Raw genomic sequence first — 20,679 nt, forward strand, 5'->3', positions numbered from 1 at the left:
TTCTTTTGACTGCTAAAAGATTAACTTGCAATCCAGTATAAACCAACTAACATTCCCAGGTACAATGTGAGGATATAATAAGAATATATTTTTATCATCCAGCTAACAAAGACACATTCATCTGTGCAATATTTATCAAATAGTTACCAAGTACTTAATTATGCCAGGTACCATGTGAGGCACTGAGGATACAATGATGAGCAAAAACGAGCCTTGGTCCCCTAGTCCCTCCTGTCATAGAGCTTAGTACAATTAGGGGGTGGGGGGTACAGGGGGGCAGAGAAGGAGCCAGGCAATCAGATAATCATAACAATACACGATGACTGCTATAACAAAAAGGTGCACTGTGTTATCAGAATGTGTAATAAGTAGGTTCCACCTAAAGAGGTCTGAGAAGGCTCAATGAATTTATGCTTAAACTGAGATCTGAAGTGTCTCAGATGAAGAAGAGATGTTCCAGAAAGAGGAAAGAACACGTACAAAGGTCTATGGTAGGAGGAAACATATTTAAGAAACTGAAACAAGGACCATGTGGTTGGAGCAGTGAAAGTGAAAATATGATAGCTGGATTAGGATGGTAGAAATGAAGATGATGGATTTAAGAACTATTGAGGAGGTTAAAAAAAAATGGTGATGAATACAATCTGCTACCACTGTGGTGCATCTTCTCAGGTACATGTTTACTTACGCAGCAATCTTTAGTTTAACAAAATGAAATCATGCTATATACATTGCTCCATTACTTGCTTTTTTTCTACTAATATACTAGAAATCCTTTCATGTCATCAAATTTAAAAAGTCACCAGGGCTTCCCTGATGGCGCAGTGGTTGAGAGTCCGCCTGCCGATGCAGGGGACACGGGTTCGTGCCCTGGTCCGGGAAGATCCCACACGCCGAGGAGCGGCTGGGCCCGTGAGCCATGGCCGCCGAGCCTGCGTGTCCGGAGCCTGTGCTCCGCAATGGGAGAGGCCACAACAGTGAGAGGCCCGTGTACCGCAAAAAAAAAAAAAAAAAGTCACCGATTTTCACATAAGGACACAAAACAGAGAATTCCTGTTACATATAATTTCTAGTCCTGGGCTCCAGCAATCCCAGCAACAGATATCCACTGTTTAGTGGTAAACAGTAGGCATTTTCCACAAAGAAATGTTACTCACATCTGTAACAAATCATACCTTCCCAGCATTCCAGAAATAAATTTTAAGATAATCGGACAAATACACTGAATACCTACCTCTGTCTCCTTTTCTTCAATAATATTTACAAGTCCTAAGAAAATATTTTGTAGTTTGATCAAAAATGGTTCTGGATAAATTGCCCAATCTTCCCATGCTCTAAAGCAGGTCATTACCCGTTGCTAACAGGAAAAAGACAATGAATTATTATTTAGGGCAATAACTATCCAACATCATCTCATGATAATGACCATCACAATTTGCTAAATTTTCCTTTAAACCAATATTCTTTTTAAAGTTTAAGGGAAATACTATTCATCATTACAATATTTTTTTAAAAAATCAATATTACCTCCCCATTAAAAGAGGAAAGAAACTAAGAATAAACGTAATAAAAAAGAAACAGTAACTGTTTGCTGTAAGTCACCTAAGATCAAGGTCCCATACCACTGGTGGTACACATGAGGCCACATTCTGGGAAACACTAGCTTAGAAACTTATGAAAGCTGGATATCAAGGTAGCCCACATTTTGATCTGAATTCCTTTATGGTCCGATGAAGTACTTCCTGATTCTGGCTAACACTTCTCTCTGTCCCCTCCTTAAACTTTTCTATAATGTCTGTCTTATGGTCAAAATTTAAGGTCAAAAAAAATTTTAATGGAGTTGTTTGTCTGAATCCCCTAAATGGTGGGGTCATTGGGAATCTTCCCAAGCTAAAAATTTCCTTAATGAGTATTCTTCCCATGAAAGTGTATCTATTTTTCAACAAATTAGAGGGTGAATTTCTGTTTGGCTTCTCTTAACATTGGTCTACAGCTTGAGCGTTAATAAAAACTTAATAACTGAATATACTTTCGACATGAATAACTATATTCCTAATCCAGCCAAATAATATATTACCACTACAAAACAAGTGATCTTCGGAGTGTTTTCTGTGAAAAGACCAATATTTAAAATGTTTAAATAAAATCCTTAAAACTAAAACAGACACCCAACAAAACACTAGACATATTTTTAAATTTCAGACTTTTTTTGATACTGAAGGTAAAATGGCAGTAAATTTTAAAACAATAATTTCTGAAACATCTCAGTTATGTCTTATACTTACTTAACATACTCTTTTAGCCTTCCAATGTGCTTCCCGGCGCCCACTTCCCATTTAAAACACTAGGGCAAAAATACCCAAACAATGAACGTACCTTAAAGTTTTCAGACTGTAAATGGCCTTGAATTGTACGATAGGTAGCATTGAGGTCTGAAAATATCTGACACAACTTTGTTTCAAAACTGAAATTCAAATAATATGTTTTTTACAATAGAATGTGTTTAAAAATCCTTATCTACTTCAACATGCTAGCCAATGAAAACCACTCTGGACTTTTAATTTTATAAATAAATTAATCAAGTAAATCTTTAAAAGTAAGAATTAGGTGTTGAAACTCTAAAACTTAACTTTAACTCCTATTATTCTGAATTTTTCTTCTGCAAAATCGCACAAAGAGCCTTAAGAACTAGTTCCCTTAATTAACAAGGAACTTTTACATCTAGGATACCTTGAGCCATCTAGTCCAACCTCTTTGTTTTATAAAATAGGAAACAGAAAAGGTAAGTGACCTGTCCAAGGCAAAAGAAGGAATAGCAGAGCTAAGATTAGGGCCCAAACCTCCAAATTTCCCTTCAGAGCCAGTTCCTAAAGAAAAGCTTCCCTAATTCACAAAATAAACACCAAAAAGGAACTGTGGGGAACTGAGGAAGAGTTATATATCAATATACAGCAACATAATTTCCTATTGCCTAGGAAAACAATAACAATGAACTACAACCAATACAATGATGATCAGAGAACACTGATTCTATAAAGAGTTAATGCTCCTTTGTTTTCTTCCTTTGTTGGCCACTATTTCTAGTGTTTCAGCTTATTTATTACACAAGTAGCTAAATACACAATAGGAATAAAGTGATTTTTTTAACTCTTCCTATTTGTTCTTTTAGTAATAGTTAATCAAGAAACTGATAGAAAAACTTTCAAAAGATTATAATAATTTAGCTTAAAGTGGTTTACTTCAATGAATACAATCCAATTTTTAGAATATTCAACAAACTATGAAGAAATTCAAATTATTTCTTATTATTGAGGGTATTAATTAATAAAACTATCCTCTTTTCTGAGCTCCTTACCCTTAAATAGTTTAGTTCAGGCATATCAACTTATATCACTATACTTACAATTTTCTATAATAGGAAGCATTGGCAACTTTGGCTGAAGAGTTGTACAAAACATCAGAAACCAAATATAATCTGGCAATCTAGAATACCAAAAGATAGCATAAAATGGATTAAAAATAAAAACCAACAGCAAAAAACGTATCTAAAAAAATTTCCATATTGAAATTTTTTGAATCAACAGCATAAGGCCAATGTTTAGCCATAATTTAATAATCCTAACTTAATGAGAAGAGTTTTAAGAAATTCAGTATCACCACAACCATGAGTTTGGCAGGGATAAAAGTTGTAACTCATTTACATTTCAATCTGTTGATATTTGTGTGTTAATAACGAAGATAAGTTTCCCAGGCAGAAAGAAAATGAAACTGCACGAGAAAGATTTCTTCAGTCAACTTCTTCATTCAAAAAGGAAACCGATTTCAATTCAAATAGAAGTCAACTCTTACCTCTCCTTTACTTAACTAAATGTTCCATTAGGAGAAATTATTCCCATACCTTTTTGGGAAGAGGTGTCTTTAAGATGGACAATGACTCGGTAATGCAATCCACTATTTCTTCAGCAGCTTCAGCATTATTAAGACAGAAAACCATTGCATCTCCAATATCATTTTTCCTTGGAGTTAACCCCCGCAGAATTTCTTCTAATTTGTCCCTCTGTCTGAATACGAATTTTTTAACTTATAAGTATTTATAAATACAAATTTCAAATGCCATTATAGTTTCTGCTCGCAAGTTAATTTCTTTAAAACCCACTCAGATAAAACTCTGAAAACTAAATTGTGTTAAGTCTGATTTGTGTTACGTATTCCAAATATGTTACATTTTTTTAAAGAATTTATATGGGGAAGAAAACTATCCCTGGAACTAATAAACTATTTTAGGGACTTTCAGTTTACAAATTAAGTAAATTTAAAATTATAGGCATCTTTTCAAGAGTCTTCGCAAATGTCCCACTCCTATTATCCTATTACACTGAAGAAGAACCTTCACGGTCTTCACTCTCCTTTGAAGGAAGTCTGTTACTTTAGCACTTCTGCATAGGATTAGGACAGGCTATAAAGCAAGGGTTGACAAACTTTTTCTGTAAAGGATCACAGAGTGAATATTTTAGGCTTTGAAAGTCATACAGTCTCTGTCACAGTTACTCAGCTTTAATGCCATAACACCAAAGCAACCACAGACTACACGTAAAGGGATGGGTATGGCCGTGTTCAAATAAAACTTTATTTAGAAAAACAGGAGGTAGCCAGATTTAGCCTATGGGCTGAGTATGCAGATCCCTGGGCAAAAGTAATGATGAACATACATCTTCAGAAGCAAATATACTCTCAAATGCTATAGTTCTCTACCAGCAATGCTCTCACAAACAATGCATCAATGCAACTAGCATTAAGATTTATTGACAGTGAAGTATATAATCCTATAAGCTAAAAATTATTCTGGCCTTTTTTTTCCCCTTCAGGTATACAGAATTTCCTCTAAACATTTCAATAGTTAAATTTGTTTTTGCTTCTTAAACCAGGCTAACTGCCCTGAAGCAGTGCTGACTGAGCACTAATGATAACATGTTTCCGTGGTGGCCGCACACGGCACTTCATGGAGCAGCTTTGAAGTCACCCATTTGACTTTACCAAGCCATAAAATAACTTTACCTCTTTATGTTGCATTCAAAGAGGCAAGAGTTCTAAGGGCCATGAAATAATTTCTATAAGAATATAAAGTATTCCACTGCTGGAGTACCATCACTCAAGAGATCATCAGTAGGAAGAGGTCAAGTTGAGTAGGACACACACTTACAATACTTGCGAAAGTTTTAAAAATTACAATGCATATGTTAAGAGATGTTACTATTTTAAACAATCACAAATTTTAAAAACCATTTTATTTTAGGGTTAACACATCTTATTAAGACCATTAATTAAAGTGACCATTAAAGCAACTTTTCTGAATATAAAATAAGAAAGGTAAAAATCTTACTCTTCCTTAAGCGCTCCCTTTTTACTAGGCTCCTCTACAAAAGCTTCTGTTTCCTGCTCTTCTGACATCCCATGCAGATATGGATTTAACGGTGGTGGCCTCCAAAAAGATCCATTTTTGAACATACGAAAATCTTCCGTCCGCCACTTAGTTGGAGAATCTCCCTAGTTAAGTGTCCAGAATGTTATTAGAAAGATCTAATACCTCAGAGTCAAAATTAACAAAGCAGTTGATTATACTTGCCTGCAGAATAGAATAAAGCTTCCACCTATAGTAAACATGGGCTGGTGTCTGGTTTTCAAATAAGAATCTAAAACAAAAACAAACAAAAAATTAAACAATGGTTTCTTTAATGGAGAACTATCTTCAAGTAAATATGAACAAATGAGAAATATTATTTGCCTATTTACTTCTAAATAAAACCAAAAGCAAAGATCCCTGAAGAGAAATCCTCACCCACTGCCATGTATCCCCTTCCTCACCCCAACCCCAGACTGCCTTTGTGACTGACACTAATACTCAGAAAGTATGTATGCATCTTGCTGCGTTTTACAATCAGTTTTATTGAACACTATGTGTCGGGTACTGTGTCTGGCAATGGAGAGGTCTTCCCAAGATATAATTTCCAAAGCAGTGGTTTTTAAATGACTTAAGTAAATTGCAAATGTAAGTGTTAGATATAAGTATTCAGAAGATAAGTAGTTTCTTATAAACCTCATTTATTCTACCGTATTTTGCTTATGAAAGACTCTTTCATGGAAAAACACATTAAAAAATATTTTCCTTCTAGAGAATGCTAAAAACAAAGCTATTTAATTAATCAAACCATGGAAATCACTGGAAAATTGACCCAGGCACATTCTAGTCTATTAAAACTGCCGTCTCACCCCATTACGAAAATAACCTCATACTTTTAGGACTTTTTTGAGTATTTTTAATTCCAAAAAATAATTTTAAAGTATTTTTAAAAATGCACATCTGAGGATAAACAAAATGTGGTATATACATGCAATGGAATATTATTCAGCCTTAAAAAGTAAGGAAATTCTGACACATGCTGCACCAAGGATGAACCTTGAAGATACTAAGCTAAGTGAAATAAGCCAGTCTCAAAAGCACAAGTAAGGTATGACTCCACTTAGATGAGGTACCTAGGGTAATCAAATTCACAGAAAGTAGAATGGTGGTTGCCAGGGGCTGAGGGACCAAAGGAATGGGGAGTTATTGTTTAAGGGGTACAGAGTTTCAGTTACGGAAAATGTGAAAAGTTATGGTGACGGCTGCACAACAACATGAATGTACTTAATGCCACTGAACTGTACATATATAAATGGTAAGTTGTATGTTACATGTAAATGTTATTACCACAGTAAAAAAAAATGCACACCTGAACATAGGATTGTTGATCTCTCTGTTCATAATCATAGCTTCAAACATTGGCCCTTCACGTACAACAAACTCTATCATTCGATGTATCAGGGCGAGCAAATTCCTACAACAACAACACAGTTAAAGAAAATGGATTCAGACCTACCACTAAATAAAACTACACTTGACCTAAGTTTCTATAATTCTGCAGAAAAAGATTATTCTGCTGACTAATACAGAATTTTATACCAAGAAAGTAACCTGGAGCATATGTTAATACCTTGTGCATTAATTAAGAGGGAGTGGGGCAATGGGGATAAGGGAGTGGGAGGGGAAGGGAAGGGAAGGGAGGGTGGGAAACCACAACACAGCTTCACAGTAATAAAGATTTCATTTTCTAAATACCACTTAATTTTACTTTCCAAATGCAAAACATTAAATTATGAATCACAACTAACTGGAAAGCTGCAAATATATAAAATCAGTAACTTATATTATCATAACCATCTAAAAACTTACACACTATCTCAGTTTTAAAAGAAAACATTCCTAAACCAAGCACTTTTGTAGTGATATTGAAATGTTATATACATGACTATAATTTATAAAAATGCACAACTATTAACAAGTTTAAGGTCTGATTTAATAATAATAAAAATAAATCCATCCAACTCCTTTGCTTTTCTGGTACACATATAGCAGATGGAGTTTTTATTGAATCTGACTTTTAATGAGGCAACATCCCTTTGGACCACAATTCAAACTAGTTCACATAGTTCATGACATGTATAATTCTGCCTGTGTGTTCTGAATCAATAAAGCAATTATATTGCCAAAGCCTTAAACGAATGGAGTCCTGTTTCCAAAACATTCCAAAATAAGGGACATGGTGATATGCCCTTCCCATTTTTCATAACAATTACTTCCCAATATTTAAGCCAAAAATAAACATATGTAACTTTTTAGTCGTCATTTTGTTGACTGGGCTCATACGAAGTCTTTATTTTTAAAATCTGATACCTTATTAGGCTCCAAACACAATTTTAGACATTGATTACAGTGTCAGGCAAAAATGATTCAGCTTACGATAGCTACTTCTGATTTCTCATTTCACCAGTCTCCACCATATAGAGTTGGCAAATAACAAATGGGAAAAGCGAAAGGATATTGGCTCTTGGTACAAGGCACACACTAAATTACACCTTTAGCATTCCCAGCTCAAATTAAGTTCATATAACTGCTAGAATATAAATAAATATATAGTTATAGAATAAGACATTTTTTTTTTGCTCTATAAAGCCCTGCTTCAGAGTACATGAACAGTAAAATAATTTATCTCATGCTGATTATAATTATTTTCTCAGTTTTCAAACAAACCTACTTAAGTGGACACTAAAATCTCTACATAGTGAAAAAATGAATTTTTTTGACCTCCTGAAAGAGGTCAAAGAAAAATATGAAGTTTTAATAAATCTTTAACAGAGGGAAAACTATATATTAAAATTATTAATTCAACCTCAAACTGTTAAAACAAAAACCCAAAAGTATCCATTTTAAATCTAAAAATTCTTTCACAGAAGTATTAATTGGTCTGCAAATATGCAGTTCTTGATATCCAAATGAGAATGTATTCTCAACATCCATATGGTTAATGACATTGTTTTAAAAGAAGGGAGATATGGTATTGATTCAGTCCCAAAACTCCCACTGGTATATGTCAAAATAAAGGGAAATTTTATGTATCATAATATGTAAAATCAATGACTAGGTGGACAAATACTACACATCCAGAAACTTGTATGAATTAAGTCAAAAGCAACTTGACTTGCATATTAAAGATAGATGAAAAATGATTTAGCAAGTTTAAAACAAAGGATTCACTGTAATGGTGAGTCAAGACTTTACAGCAAAATGTACACTCAAAATTTTGTTTAGAAATAAGCTGAGCCACATGTAAAGCTAATACTGGATATATGCTTTTTAAGTGCTGCCAATATACTACTTTCCTGTGAGTGCTTTACCAGTGGAAAAAAAAACCCACTATAGTTTTAAACAGGCTTGTAACTGATATATCTATTTTTAGAAAATTTAAAGTTTAAAAGAAGTTTTAAAATGTTTCATGATTATTTAAAATCAAAATCTGACAATTAGTTGTTGCTAACTTAAATTCAAGATTCTTAAAGAACTGTAATCACTCTTTTTCCCTTAAGGATTATGTGCTTATTTTTAAAAAGGTGACTTTTCTATCAGAATGAAACAGTGTAGTACAAAAAGATGATATAATTTAAAGTGCATTATTTTATTTTAAAATGGTAATTATCTTATTCTGGGCAACAACAACAAAAAAACAAAAATTGTCTCGCAGTTATAATAAAACCACATTTATTGGAGTCGATCGTACCAATGTCTGGTCAAAAACTGTATACTTTCCCAATCCATCCCATGATGTTTTCCTGGTCCCCCGCTGCCGCAGACAGTTCAGCTGGTGTTGCTCACCAAGGCCAATGTCAAAGAGAATTTGGTATTCTTTTGTGTTCATTTATTATTCAACCAGTGTTGTGTTCTTGTGTTTGGGAAAAGGCTTAGCTTGACTGAGCAAGAGCATACCTACAGCATGAATTCTTCTGCTTTAACATTATGTTGAAAAAGAAAAAAAGGAAGAAAGGAAAATAAAAGAATTCCAAACACCTTTGTTATCATGAAAAAAGTTTCTAGTTATGGTCAGTGTTCACGAGAATAATAGAAATTCCTTCTTAAAATCATTTAGGAAAAATAAAGCTATGCTTTCAGTAAGGAAAACTCAAACTGAGGTTGCATGTTAAACACAGACAATTCAGAAACCAAGAAAAAAATAACAGATTGGGTCAAAATGTAACATTATCTAAAATTTAAGATACATTTAAAACACCTATTTTCCCATCCCAATAGTCTAATGTTATTAGACTAACAACTCCAGATTAAATCTATTAAACACATTCTAACTACTAAAGCTACAAAATACCCTACATTGGTAACAATAAAACAAAAAAGATAATGACATAAAATTGCAAAGTATACTAAAGTTAGTTAAACTTCTCATATCCCCCCCAAAAAGTACTGGGAAGGAACCATTGCTCAGTCAAGATACTACCTTTTCCTCAACACCATTTTTTTTTTTAATTCAGAAGGGGATATTGTCTATATTTAGATCAGTAATAATAAAGAAAAACATGTACCTTTCTGTTGGGATAACCACTTTGACTATGGCTTGCGACAGAGTCTGTATATGAAGTCACATCAGATAATAAACATAGAATATGTGAGTATTGTTAACAAGTAACAAGCAAAAATATACATATGCATTGAAAATACTACACATCTAATCACAAGTTTTGCAGGCAATCACTGCATTTGAAGTAATTATACACTAAGCAATTACATAAATGCAAATGGATGTGTTCAGTGAACAGTAAACGTTCACCAAATGCAAAGAATCAGAACATTCCTGCCAGAATGCACATCAATGCACTGAAATAGGTACTACACTGAGAATTATCAGATAAAGATTTTAATTTGTGAAATCATTAACTGTTTGCCTCTGACCATACAGTTTGCTACTTTGTTCCCAAGCCTTTAAAACCAGCCCTGTCATTTTAAGTGTAATTAATTCATAATAGAACCAACAAATTCTTATAACTTGAAATTAAGTTGGTTTTATGTTTAACAAAAAGAAAATACTCACCCTCTGCTTTTACTAGAGTAGCTAACTTTTTAAAAACCATATATGCTCTCAAATATTCTAATACCTTAGATCTTGAAAACGAAGTTATTAGCTAGCTGCCATCCAAACAATTTAACTATTTAGGAGTCTTTCTAACTGAAAAGGTACTTAACCAAATACAAAGTAGCACTTTCTCAAAACAAAGTAAATTTAGATACTACACTTAAGCAAACCTGGATACAACAGTGGACAAAGGAAAAAAAAAAACTTAGTAAGTGGTCAAAAAAGGAATGATAGTCACAAATAAAAATATGACCTAGTATCCCAATACAGGGTTTCCATGGGCTAAGGCAGGGAACACATCTAAGTTATTTCATTTTCTTTAAGAGTTGCCAAACAGAATTACACACACACTTTCTATAAATTGTTGAAAAGAAATACTACCACAGATTTAGTATTTACAAATTAGATGCGGCCCTATGTACATTTTTTAAATTACCTTCTCAAAATCCTCCTTGTTTTTAGGTGGTGGTAACATGGGAGCATTGGGGTTTTTTAACCGCTCTCTAGGCTGCGCATTAAAAGGCAGTCCTGACGGAGGTGGGGGAAGCGTATGTTCCATCATGGAAGGCGGAATGTATATTGGATGTGGAGGAATAGGCACAGCTTTACCCCAACCTAACTTCATTTCAAAAGACATAATCATCTTTCCTAAAAGAAAGAAAAGAAAAGTCACCCTGGTAACTCTCAAAAGAAAATAAAGGCTCTCTGGTGATTTAAAATAATTTTCATGTTTAACCTTTACCTTTCTGGTCCATTTTTCCCCTCGAGTTTTTATAAATACTTTTCAAAACCAAAGCAATATCTGAGTTCTACAGATGGGCTTCCTTACCATTTAAGTTTTTTAAAGCTCTTTCAGCATCTCTTCTATTCATAAAGGCCACAAAGCCACAATTTCTCTCTCTTGCCCTTTCTTCATCAGTTCTGGGCCACATAATTTTCACGCTGGCCAGGGGCCCAAATCTTCCAAACTCCTGGCACAACATCTCTTCATTCATCTATTAAAAGGAGTAAGATATTTTCGGTAAGCAAAGAGGAAAGAAAAAAGAACTCTATGCAGCACAGAGCAGTTTTTGCAAAATGAGAAGAGACCTATCAATGCTACAGCTTTCCATTCAAGTACTGGGACCTCCACAGGAGTAAAATCCTGCCTCCATGGGGCACGCACAAATCTTTTCACACCAGAAACACTCTGTTTTACGTAAGTGGCCGGGTGAAGAGGCTGGGTGGCTGGAGAAATCAAAAGCACACCTTTACCTTCACTCTTCCCCCTTCTGAGATCCTGCACCTAAAATACACTTTCTACAGCAATGGTTTGTTCAGCATTTAGCAACCTTTTTCAGGCAGCAATGATTACCACACTTAAGGAGGAAATATTTGTTGGCAATGAAAGAAATAAAGGATCTGGTCACTTTTTCTTTTTCCAGCACCCAGCTGCCAGTGTAATCAAGAACAGAGAAAACAAAAAAGGGTAAATGTGCAATGAGGTCCAAAATATATATTATTTTTTAAAAGATCTTATTATGCAGAACAACCACTACATTCCCCATAACAATTAAGAATGAAGCAGGGGAAAGAATTAAAATATAAAATACAAAGCAGAAATATTAGTTTGCTATTTTTAAGATGAAAAAAGAAAAAAATCCATAAGGAAGTAGGCTATGCCTCAGAAGGGGACAGTCTCAAAAGAATATAGTCTACCACTGGTCATATCCTGATAAATAAAATCAGCACCTAGCAAAACATTTCAAAATCAGAGGACAGTCCAGTTACAGAAAGAGGAGACAGGGACTTCCCTGGCGGCGTAGTGGTTAAGAATCTGCCTGCCAATGCAGGGAACGTGGGTTTGAGCCCTGGTGTGGGAAGATCCCACATGCCGCGGAGCAACTAAGCCTGTGCGCCACAACTACAGTGCCCAGGTGCTGCAACTACCACATGCCTAGAGCACGTGCTCCACAACAGAGAAGCCACCACAACAAGAAGCCCGCACACCACCACGAAGAGTAGCCCCGCTCACTGCAACTAGAGAAAGCCTGCACGCAGCAAGGAAGACCCAACGCAGCCAAAAACTTTTAAAAGAAAAAATAATAAGAAGAGCAAAGCTAAATAAATGTATTTTTAAAAAGAAAAGAAAAGAAATGAAAAGAAACGAAAAGAAACGAAACGAAACGAAACGAAAAGAAAAGAAAAGGAAAGAAAAGAAAAGAAAGAGGAGACAAGCCCTTAGGAATTGTAGCAAGAAAATTTGGCCCATAACGCTAAGGCTCAATTTCACAAGATAATTTTAGAGACTTATCTAGTTCCACCAAATCTGCTTACTTCAGATTCTTGACTTCACTTTTTTTTAATGACTGACAAAGCAGTTTTCCTACAAAAGTATACAGCATATGAGCCAACATTCATCTTACTTTTCTATTACCTGTGGATTAATGTTTCCAAGGTATAAATTAGTAGTGCTTGGATCTCCTACATCATGTGAGCCAGGTGCATAATCATCAAGAACTAGGACAAAGAGAAGGAAAAATTATAACCTGCAAAATACAAAGTTTGGACAATTTCTATGAATTAAAAAAAAGCAAAAAACTGTATTACCACCAGATGATCTATTTCTTCTTGAAGGCGCATCCACTTTAAAAGGGAGAAAAGAAAACAATTCTTAGTTTTTGGAATAGTTCGTCACAAAAACAAACATTAAAATAAATGTCACTTACTAGAACGACGCTGACCATCAGAATCTGACTGAGGTGGCTCAAATCGACTTAACCTGCCTTTTGTTTTATGTCTCTCATCACGCTCTTCTTGAATTCTGTTGAAAATATATATAATCACTAATAACGAGCCAAAACTTGTTTGTTCACGTTTAATAACAGAACTTATCCAGATATCATCTTGAAATAACCTGAAATATTTGTGTGTAATGCCAGTACTGACAACCAAGATTAAAGAGTCCCTCAGCTACAAGTCATGAGCAAACTTCTGATACATCATGTAAGCAGTGGAATACAAAGCCCACTTTTAAGGTGAGAAGGAAATTCAACATTAAAACCATTTAATTTGTTCTTTCTTAGCTAAAGGTTGACCACTCCTCACCCGTATCTCAGTGAATATTTTGTTTCCACTGCAAACAGGACTCCGGACATTAGTTAAATCAATTTAATTGCATCCGCATAATAGAAGCAACCTAGATGCTGGACAAAATGCTAATTTCATTTTCAAACATAACCCACAAAATATCGGAAACAGCCTCATGGTAAGCCAGTTAGTAAAAACGAACTGGTAGACTACATTCTTCATACCTGCATCTGTACGTATCAGCTCAAAATACCTACGAGAGCCATTCTCAACACTATAAAACTTACTGTTTCAATTCTTCTTTGAAGAGTTCCAAATTGCTTTTTTTCTTTTCTTTCTCGCCTTTCTTCAGTGGCTATGAAGGATATGATAAGTTATACTTCAAAGAAAACAAGGTTAAACAAAACTAATGGTTCGATAATCAGATCACTTTAAATAAACTTTTATTTTAGTGGCAATTATGATCTAATTATTTAAATTAAAAAGAAAGAATGCTTCTGTTACCACTGAACTTTCCTTCCTATTTTCTAAAACTGAGAATTTAACACATTATTAAAACAGGAAGCAGCAGTCTTAAAGGAGCCACCTACTTTATCCCCTGCCCCGCCACCGCCCCAAAGCCTACAATACTTAGGCCGGAATACTGTTGGAAGGGTACTGGAGGGAAAATTAATAAACATAAAGTAACTGAACTGCCATGTAAATAACTGCCGTGAACAACTACCAAAAATATGCACCCTTCAAAACAATCACCTTAGAAGGAAATCAATTACTGAAACAAACAGTAACACCGCTGGAATTCCTCTCTTAAAACTGCTTCCAAAAATGCTTTTGGAATCCCTCTTTTGAAAGTGCCAAAATAATTCAATGGGGGAGAATAGTCTTTTTAACAAATGGAAGTACGGAAATTGAATATCCACCCATAAAAAAGAATGAACTTGGACCTCTACCTCATACCATATACAAAAATTAACTCAAATGGTTCACAGACCTAAATATAAGACCTAAAAACATAGGAGTGAATCATCATGAGCCTGAATTTGGCAACAGTTTCTTAGATATGACACCACGAGAAACAAAAGAAAAAGCAACAACAACAAAAAACTAATAAACTAAACTTCATTAAAATTAAAAGCTTTTGTTCTTCAAAGGACACTAACAAAAAAGGGCAAAGCCAACCCACAAACTGGGAGAAAACAACATAGTTGATAAGAGACTTGACTCTAGAAGGTGTAAAATACTCTTACAACTCAACAATAAGAAGACAAATAACTCAATTAAAAAATGCGCCAAGGACCTGAAAAGACATTTCTCTACAGAAGACTCCAAGTGGATGATAAATAAAATGATACTCAACATCACTAGGCAAGTCCAAATCAAAACCACAATTAGGTACAACTTCATACCCACTAAGTTGACTAAAATAATTTTAGCAAGTGGTGATGAAGATGTAGAAAAATTGGAACACTCATATACACTGCTGATGGAACTGTAAAGTGGTACAGCTACTTTGGAAAACAGTATGGCAGTTTCTCAAAAGGTTAAACAATTAGTGACCATATGACCAGCAATCCCACTCCTAGGAATATAAAAGAATTAAAAATACATGTCCACACAGAAGCCTATACATGAATGTTTTCAGAAGCACTACTCATAATAGCCAAAAAGTAGAAACAACCCAAATGTCCATCAAGTAATAAACGGATCAGAAATATGAGGTATATCTGCAAAATGGAATGTTATTCAACCATAAAAAGGAATAAAGTACTGATATATATACCAAAATGTAGATGAACTTTTTGAAACATTATGCTAAAAAGCCAGACACAAAAGGCCATATGCTGTATGATTCCATCTGCATGAAATGTCCAGAACAGGCAAATCCAAAGAGATAGAAAGTAGATTAGTGGTTGCCAGAGGTTAGGGATGACTGAAATTAAGTATAAGGTTTCCTTCTGGGATGGTAAAAATGCTTCAAAATTAGAGATTAGTGACTCTTGCACAACTGTCAACATACGTTAAAAAAAAACACTTAATAAAGCTGTTTTTAAAATTCCTTTCAGAGCTATTTTAAAAGTCACACAAGAAAAATCAGTCTCACTATTCAGCATAATCACATTTCCTCAAATCTGGCTCCAAATGACAAGACCCACGTCTACCTACCATCCCCCCATGAAAAATCCCACTCTCAAAACATAAAGACTTTCTAACACTGAGAAGATTTAAAGGAAAGTGTCACTAGTTCTGATAGTAAATCCAAATAAATTCCAAAAATGTTCCAGGCAACAGACACATTGTTGGAGTACAGTCTTCCAAAGTAATTGATACTACACATGCTGATATTTAAATACCCAAGTTCAGCATTGCTTAAAAAGACAATCCCATTATTTTACATTTATGCCTAAACTATAGTTAACTTTCAACTTGCAGTATGCTATGAGTAACAGCAAATGTTCACTGCTCAACAAACATAAGAAGAGTACCATCTACGTGTCCTAATTTATTATCTCTCATCTAGGAAGGTTAAGCATCAAAACTCAACATCTACTACCAAAATAATTAGAAACAAGAAACCAAAGTCCTGCTTACAGTGGAAGTACAGAAAATATTATTGGCAGTGTCATCTCTGAACATAAAGGGTCACTTATTTAAGTATGACTTACAGGTTTTTTGGTTTCTATCACAAGAAGAGATGGTGGTCTTTCATTGGATGACTGATTTGGAGGATTTTTTTGATCTGCAAATCTTGAAGATGGCTTATAGATTTTACCTCTTTTTTCATCTGTTTCATGTTCTTCTGAAATTTAACATACTAAGTTTCAAAACTAATTTCACATTATGTGGATTTTTTACTTACTATTTTTATTAAAAATAAACACAACTTAGTAAAATGCTTTTAGTATTAAGATATATCACTAGTGACAAAATATGAAATTTAATTCAAATATTATTCAAATATTACTACCTTACTCTCAAAAATACTAATTTAATCATTTTATAGTAAAACTATACAACTTGAAAAATGGTACAGCTACTTTGGAAAACAATACAGCAGTTTCTCAAAAGGTTAAACAAATAGTTACCATATGAGTAGCAACTCCACTCCTAGGAATATACAGTAAAACTATAAAATACTTGAAAACGTTTGCAAAGTTCTCTGCCATCTTGAAACCCGAAAGGTACTAAAAACATTTTTTAAACTTATCAGGCTCCAATTTGTCACTAATTCACATTTGGCCATTAATTTTACTAATCATTATCACCACTAGAGGGTGCTGATAGAAAGGAAACATGAAACTCAAAAGCAATTCAACCAAGACTTCTTGGGTTTGCTCAAGGACTATAATATTCACACTAACCTTTAGCTGCATTAACAACACCTCCGCGCACAAACGTTTTCACTTTATTACCATCACTTCCTTCAAAGGCAGCAAGAAATTCCTCATAAATTTCAGCAGCTGCCTTTTCATCCTCCTAAATACACACGAAAATATTAACATCACTTGATATAAAAATTACTGTACATACGGTGAAACTCATCCAAGAATAATGTAAACAAAACCTCTTCCTCCAATGGGGAAAGCAGGTTATTAAGCAACCTTAACAGGCAGTAATATCTAATGCTTAGTAGATATTTAAGATACTAATTAACACTGGAATTAAGATGGGCTTTGCTCCTCTACAGGTAATTTGTGGAACAAGAAAAGGACCCACTAAGTAAATCTGTTTAGAGACAATTCAAGGGTCCAACTGTATGACAACTAACTACACAAAATATGTTATTCTATTAATGTTTATGACATTTCTAAGGCACAACTTAACTCTGAATATAAACATTTCCTTCACAAACCACTGAAGACATGAGTATTAGAAGTCTGAAGAAGCAATATCTCCAGACAGTTGGCATTAAAGAAAAAAACCTCAAAAGAACCTTGACAATTATAACTATTCTAAACGTCCCCAAAACATGTATGAATAGGAAGGCCAATAGAACAGAATAGAAAATATAGAAATAAATCCAATAGCATGTGGAAATTTAGTATTCAATAAAAGGGGCCTCTCAAATCAGTGGAGAATAGATGGACTTTTCCATGAATGATGGTGGGATAATTTGATAGTTATTTGGAAAAAAAAAGATAAAAATGAACCAATTCTTCACGTCACATACCAGGAGAAATTGCAAATGAATCAGATTTAATTTTTTTTAAATATAAGTATTGGGAAAAATATGAGGAAATTCCTTTAAAAGCTTGGAGTAAAAAAATGTAAACTGAAAAACCAGAAATCATAAGACTGATAATAAATCTGACCATATAACAAAAAACAGTTTCTGCATGGAAAAAAACACAAGAAGCAAAATAAAAAGGCAATCAACAAACTGAGTAAAAACACTGTACCTTATGTCATAGACAAGTGTTACAACATACTTAATACAGGAGTTTCTAAAAACAGAGATATCCTACTAACTTAAATACTGGTTTAGATATGAGCAGACAATTCACAAAATCAAACACAAGAAAAGTTGTTCGACCTTACTAATAAAAGAAATGCAAATTTAAAACTACACCGAGATACAATTTTTCACTTAGCAGATTGGCAAAAGTCCTTCAAAAATATTGGCAAGGCTATGGGGAACCAACCTCTCAAACACTGCTTATAGGGATGCAAAATGGACCTGCCCATAGAGATGAGAGACCAACTTAACACTACCTAGCAGAATTACAGCTATGCATTTACCATTCAACCCAGTAATCTCACTTATAGGAATATATCCTAAAGATACACTAGGAATAAACCCATACGCCTAATGCTATCCCTAAGTGCACTACTGGAAATGGCAAAAGACCAAAACACAAATGCCCTCAATAGGCATTGTAGTAAATGTAGGATTTTAGTGAATAAACTATGGCATATCTATAGAGCTATAAAAAAAGAACAAGCAACATTTCAATATACTTCCAGTAATCTCTGAGATATAATGTTAAGTGAAAAAAGCAAGGTGGAGAAAAGTGTACTGAATATAGCAAGCTATTGTTCCTCTAAGAAAGAGCAGGCACAACATACATTTATACAAACTTGCTTATACAAAAAGAATAGACCAGAAAATAATCAAAGAGAGAGGAAATGATGGAGGGGACAGGGATACAGCTGGACTTCTCTGAATATATCTTGTGTTACAGACTTAACTTGGGGTGGGAGCTGAGAATACCCTGGAGGTCAAGAATCTTTGAAAAACATTTCTCTACTGTCCATACACTTAACGCCTCCTTAGACACACTTATAAAGATAACTAAAAATACATTTTAAGCATTACCTTCTTCTTTAATTCTTCTTGCTCCTTCTTACTTAAAGTTCGCTTAGCTGTACTCATTTTTCCAATACTGAATGCTTTAAGTTTGTTTTCTAGAAGAGGCTGTGAAAAGAAATAAAAGCGTACCTTTACATACACATTCACAATTTCACTTGTTATTAACCTCAAGGTTAATAACTTACAAAAGCCATTTTAAAATACATAAAGTAAAAATAATACACAAAGAGAGACACAAAGGCTTAGAACTCATTCAACCTACTTGGCGGCAAGAATAAAAGCACTTGAGGAAGGAAACTACAGATGTTTCTGGGCAAAAGAAGCAGTGATAGAAAACAGACATTCAAACAAGGAGAAAGAGGCATCTATTTCCATGGTTCAGTAGCAGGAATCATTACCATCTAGAACCCCCAATTCAGGTACAAAAATCGCATCACTTCCTTTTGTAATTCAGTAAATTACCTAATTCTTCATCAACAAGACTGTTATTTATGAACAAAATAATTTCATTTTCATTGCTGGGAAAATATCACATACTGTGTTCTAGGTTTCAGACAAGTAAAGAGTCATCAATTAATTTTGAATATGAGAAAATAGTATTTTAGGGAATTCTTCATTTATGTAACTTGGAAGCAATTTCCTTGTAAATATGGTTTGAACAAATTGTAGACTTTTAATTGCTCAGTTATTTATGTGAATGATAATTCTGAGTCATAAACTTTTAAAAGAGAGGAATGTTTATTAAATACAGCCTAGAATGGTTCAAGATGGCAGAGTAGAAGGATGTGCTCTCACTCCCTCTTGCGAGAGCACAGGAATTACAACTAACTGCTGAGCAATCATCAACAGGAAGACACTGGAACTCACCATAAAAGATACCCCACATCCAAAGACAAAGGAGAAGCCACAGTGAGACAGTAGAAGGGGCGCAATCACAATAAAATCAAATCCCATAACTGCTGGGTGAGTGACTCACAGACTGGAGAACACTTATACCACAGAAGTCCACCAACTGGCGTGAAAGTTCTGAGCCCCACGTAAGGCTTCCCAACCAGGGGGTCCAGCAACGGGAGGAGGAATTCCTAGAGAATCAGACTTTGAAGGCGAGCAGGATTTGATTGCAGGACTTCGACAGGACTGGGGGAAACGGAGACTCCACTCTTGGAGGGCACAAAGTAGTGTGCGCATCGGGACCCAGGGGAAGGAGCAGTGACCCCAGGGGAGACTGAACCAGACCTACCTGCTACTGTTGCAGGGTTCCTGCAGAGGCGGGCAGTGGCTGTGGCTCAGCGTGAGGACAAGGACACTGGCAGCAGAAGTTCTGGGAAGTACTTCTTGGCGTGAGCCTTCCCAGGGTCCGCCATTAGCCCCACCAAAGAGCCCAGGTAGGCTACAGTTTAGGGTCGCCTCAGGCCAAAAGCCAACAGGGAGGGAATTCAGCCCCACCCATCAAAAGACAAGTGAATTAAAGTTTTACTGAGCTCTAACCACCAGAGCACACTCAGCTCTACCCACCATCAGTCCCTCCCATCTGAAAACTTGCACAAGCCTCTTAGATAGCCTCATCCACCAGGGGGCAGACAGCAGAAGCAAGAAGAACAATTCTGCAGCCTGTGGAATGAAAACCACATTCACAGAAAGACAGACAAAATGGAAAGGCACAGGATTATGTACCAGATGAAGGAACAAGATAAAACCCCAGAAAAACAACTAAATGAAGTGAAGATAGGCAACCTTCCAGAAAAAGAATTCAGAATAATGATAGTGAAGATGATCCAGGACCTCGGAAAA

The 20,679-nt window shown here is 34.9% G+C and overlaps 1 protein-coding gene across 3 annotated transcripts in view; it reads right to left on the reverse strand.

Moving 5' to 3' along the window:
- Positions 1–20,679, reverse strand: part of U2SURP (U2 snRNP associated SURP domain containing) — a 52,408-nt gene that overhangs the window by 15,616 nt on the left and 16,113 nt on the right. The window contains exons 4-20 of one of the 3 annotated variants that reach the window (XM_007105336.4): positions 18,895–18,993; positions 16,940–17,054; positions 16,244–16,377; positions 13,868–13,935; positions 13,220–13,314; positions 13,104–13,136; positions 12,928–13,010; positions 11,341–11,506; positions 10,948–11,159; positions 9,964–10,007; positions 6,768–6,872; positions 5,624–5,690; positions 5,381–5,544; positions 3,899–4,061; positions 3,404–3,483; positions 2,377–2,464; positions 1,235–1,357 (exon numbers count right to left, since the gene is read on the reverse strand). In XM_007105336.4, coding sequence (XP_007105398.1) covers positions 1,235–1,357; positions 2,377–2,464; positions 3,404–3,483; positions 3,899–4,061; positions 5,381–5,544; positions 5,624–5,690; positions 6,768–6,872; positions 9,964–10,007; positions 10,948–11,159; positions 11,341–11,506; positions 12,928–13,010; positions 13,104–13,136; positions 13,220–13,314; positions 13,868–13,935; positions 16,244–16,377; positions 16,940–17,054; positions 18,895–18,993 — 1,839 coding nt within the window. Of the gene's footprint in view, positions 1–1,234; positions 1,358–2,376; positions 2,465–3,403; positions 3,484–3,898; positions 4,062–5,380; positions 5,545–5,623; positions 5,691–6,767; positions 6,873–9,963; positions 10,008–10,947; positions 11,160–11,340; positions 11,507–12,927; positions 13,011–13,100; positions 13,137–13,219; positions 13,315–13,867; positions 13,936–16,243; positions 16,378–16,939; positions 17,055–18,894; positions 18,994–20,679 lie in introns of those variants that run through there. The other 2 variants (XM_007105335.4, XM_024131832.3) reach the window with 2 other exon arrangements.

Source organism: Physeter macrocephalus, chromosome 1 (genome assembly GCF_002837175.3).
Source record: "Physeter macrocephalus isolate SW-GA chromosome 1, ASM283717v5, whole genome shotgun sequence".
NCBI classification, from domain to species: domain Eukaryota; kingdom Metazoa; phylum Chordata; class Mammalia; order Artiodactyla; family Physeteridae; genus Physeter; species Physeter macrocephalus.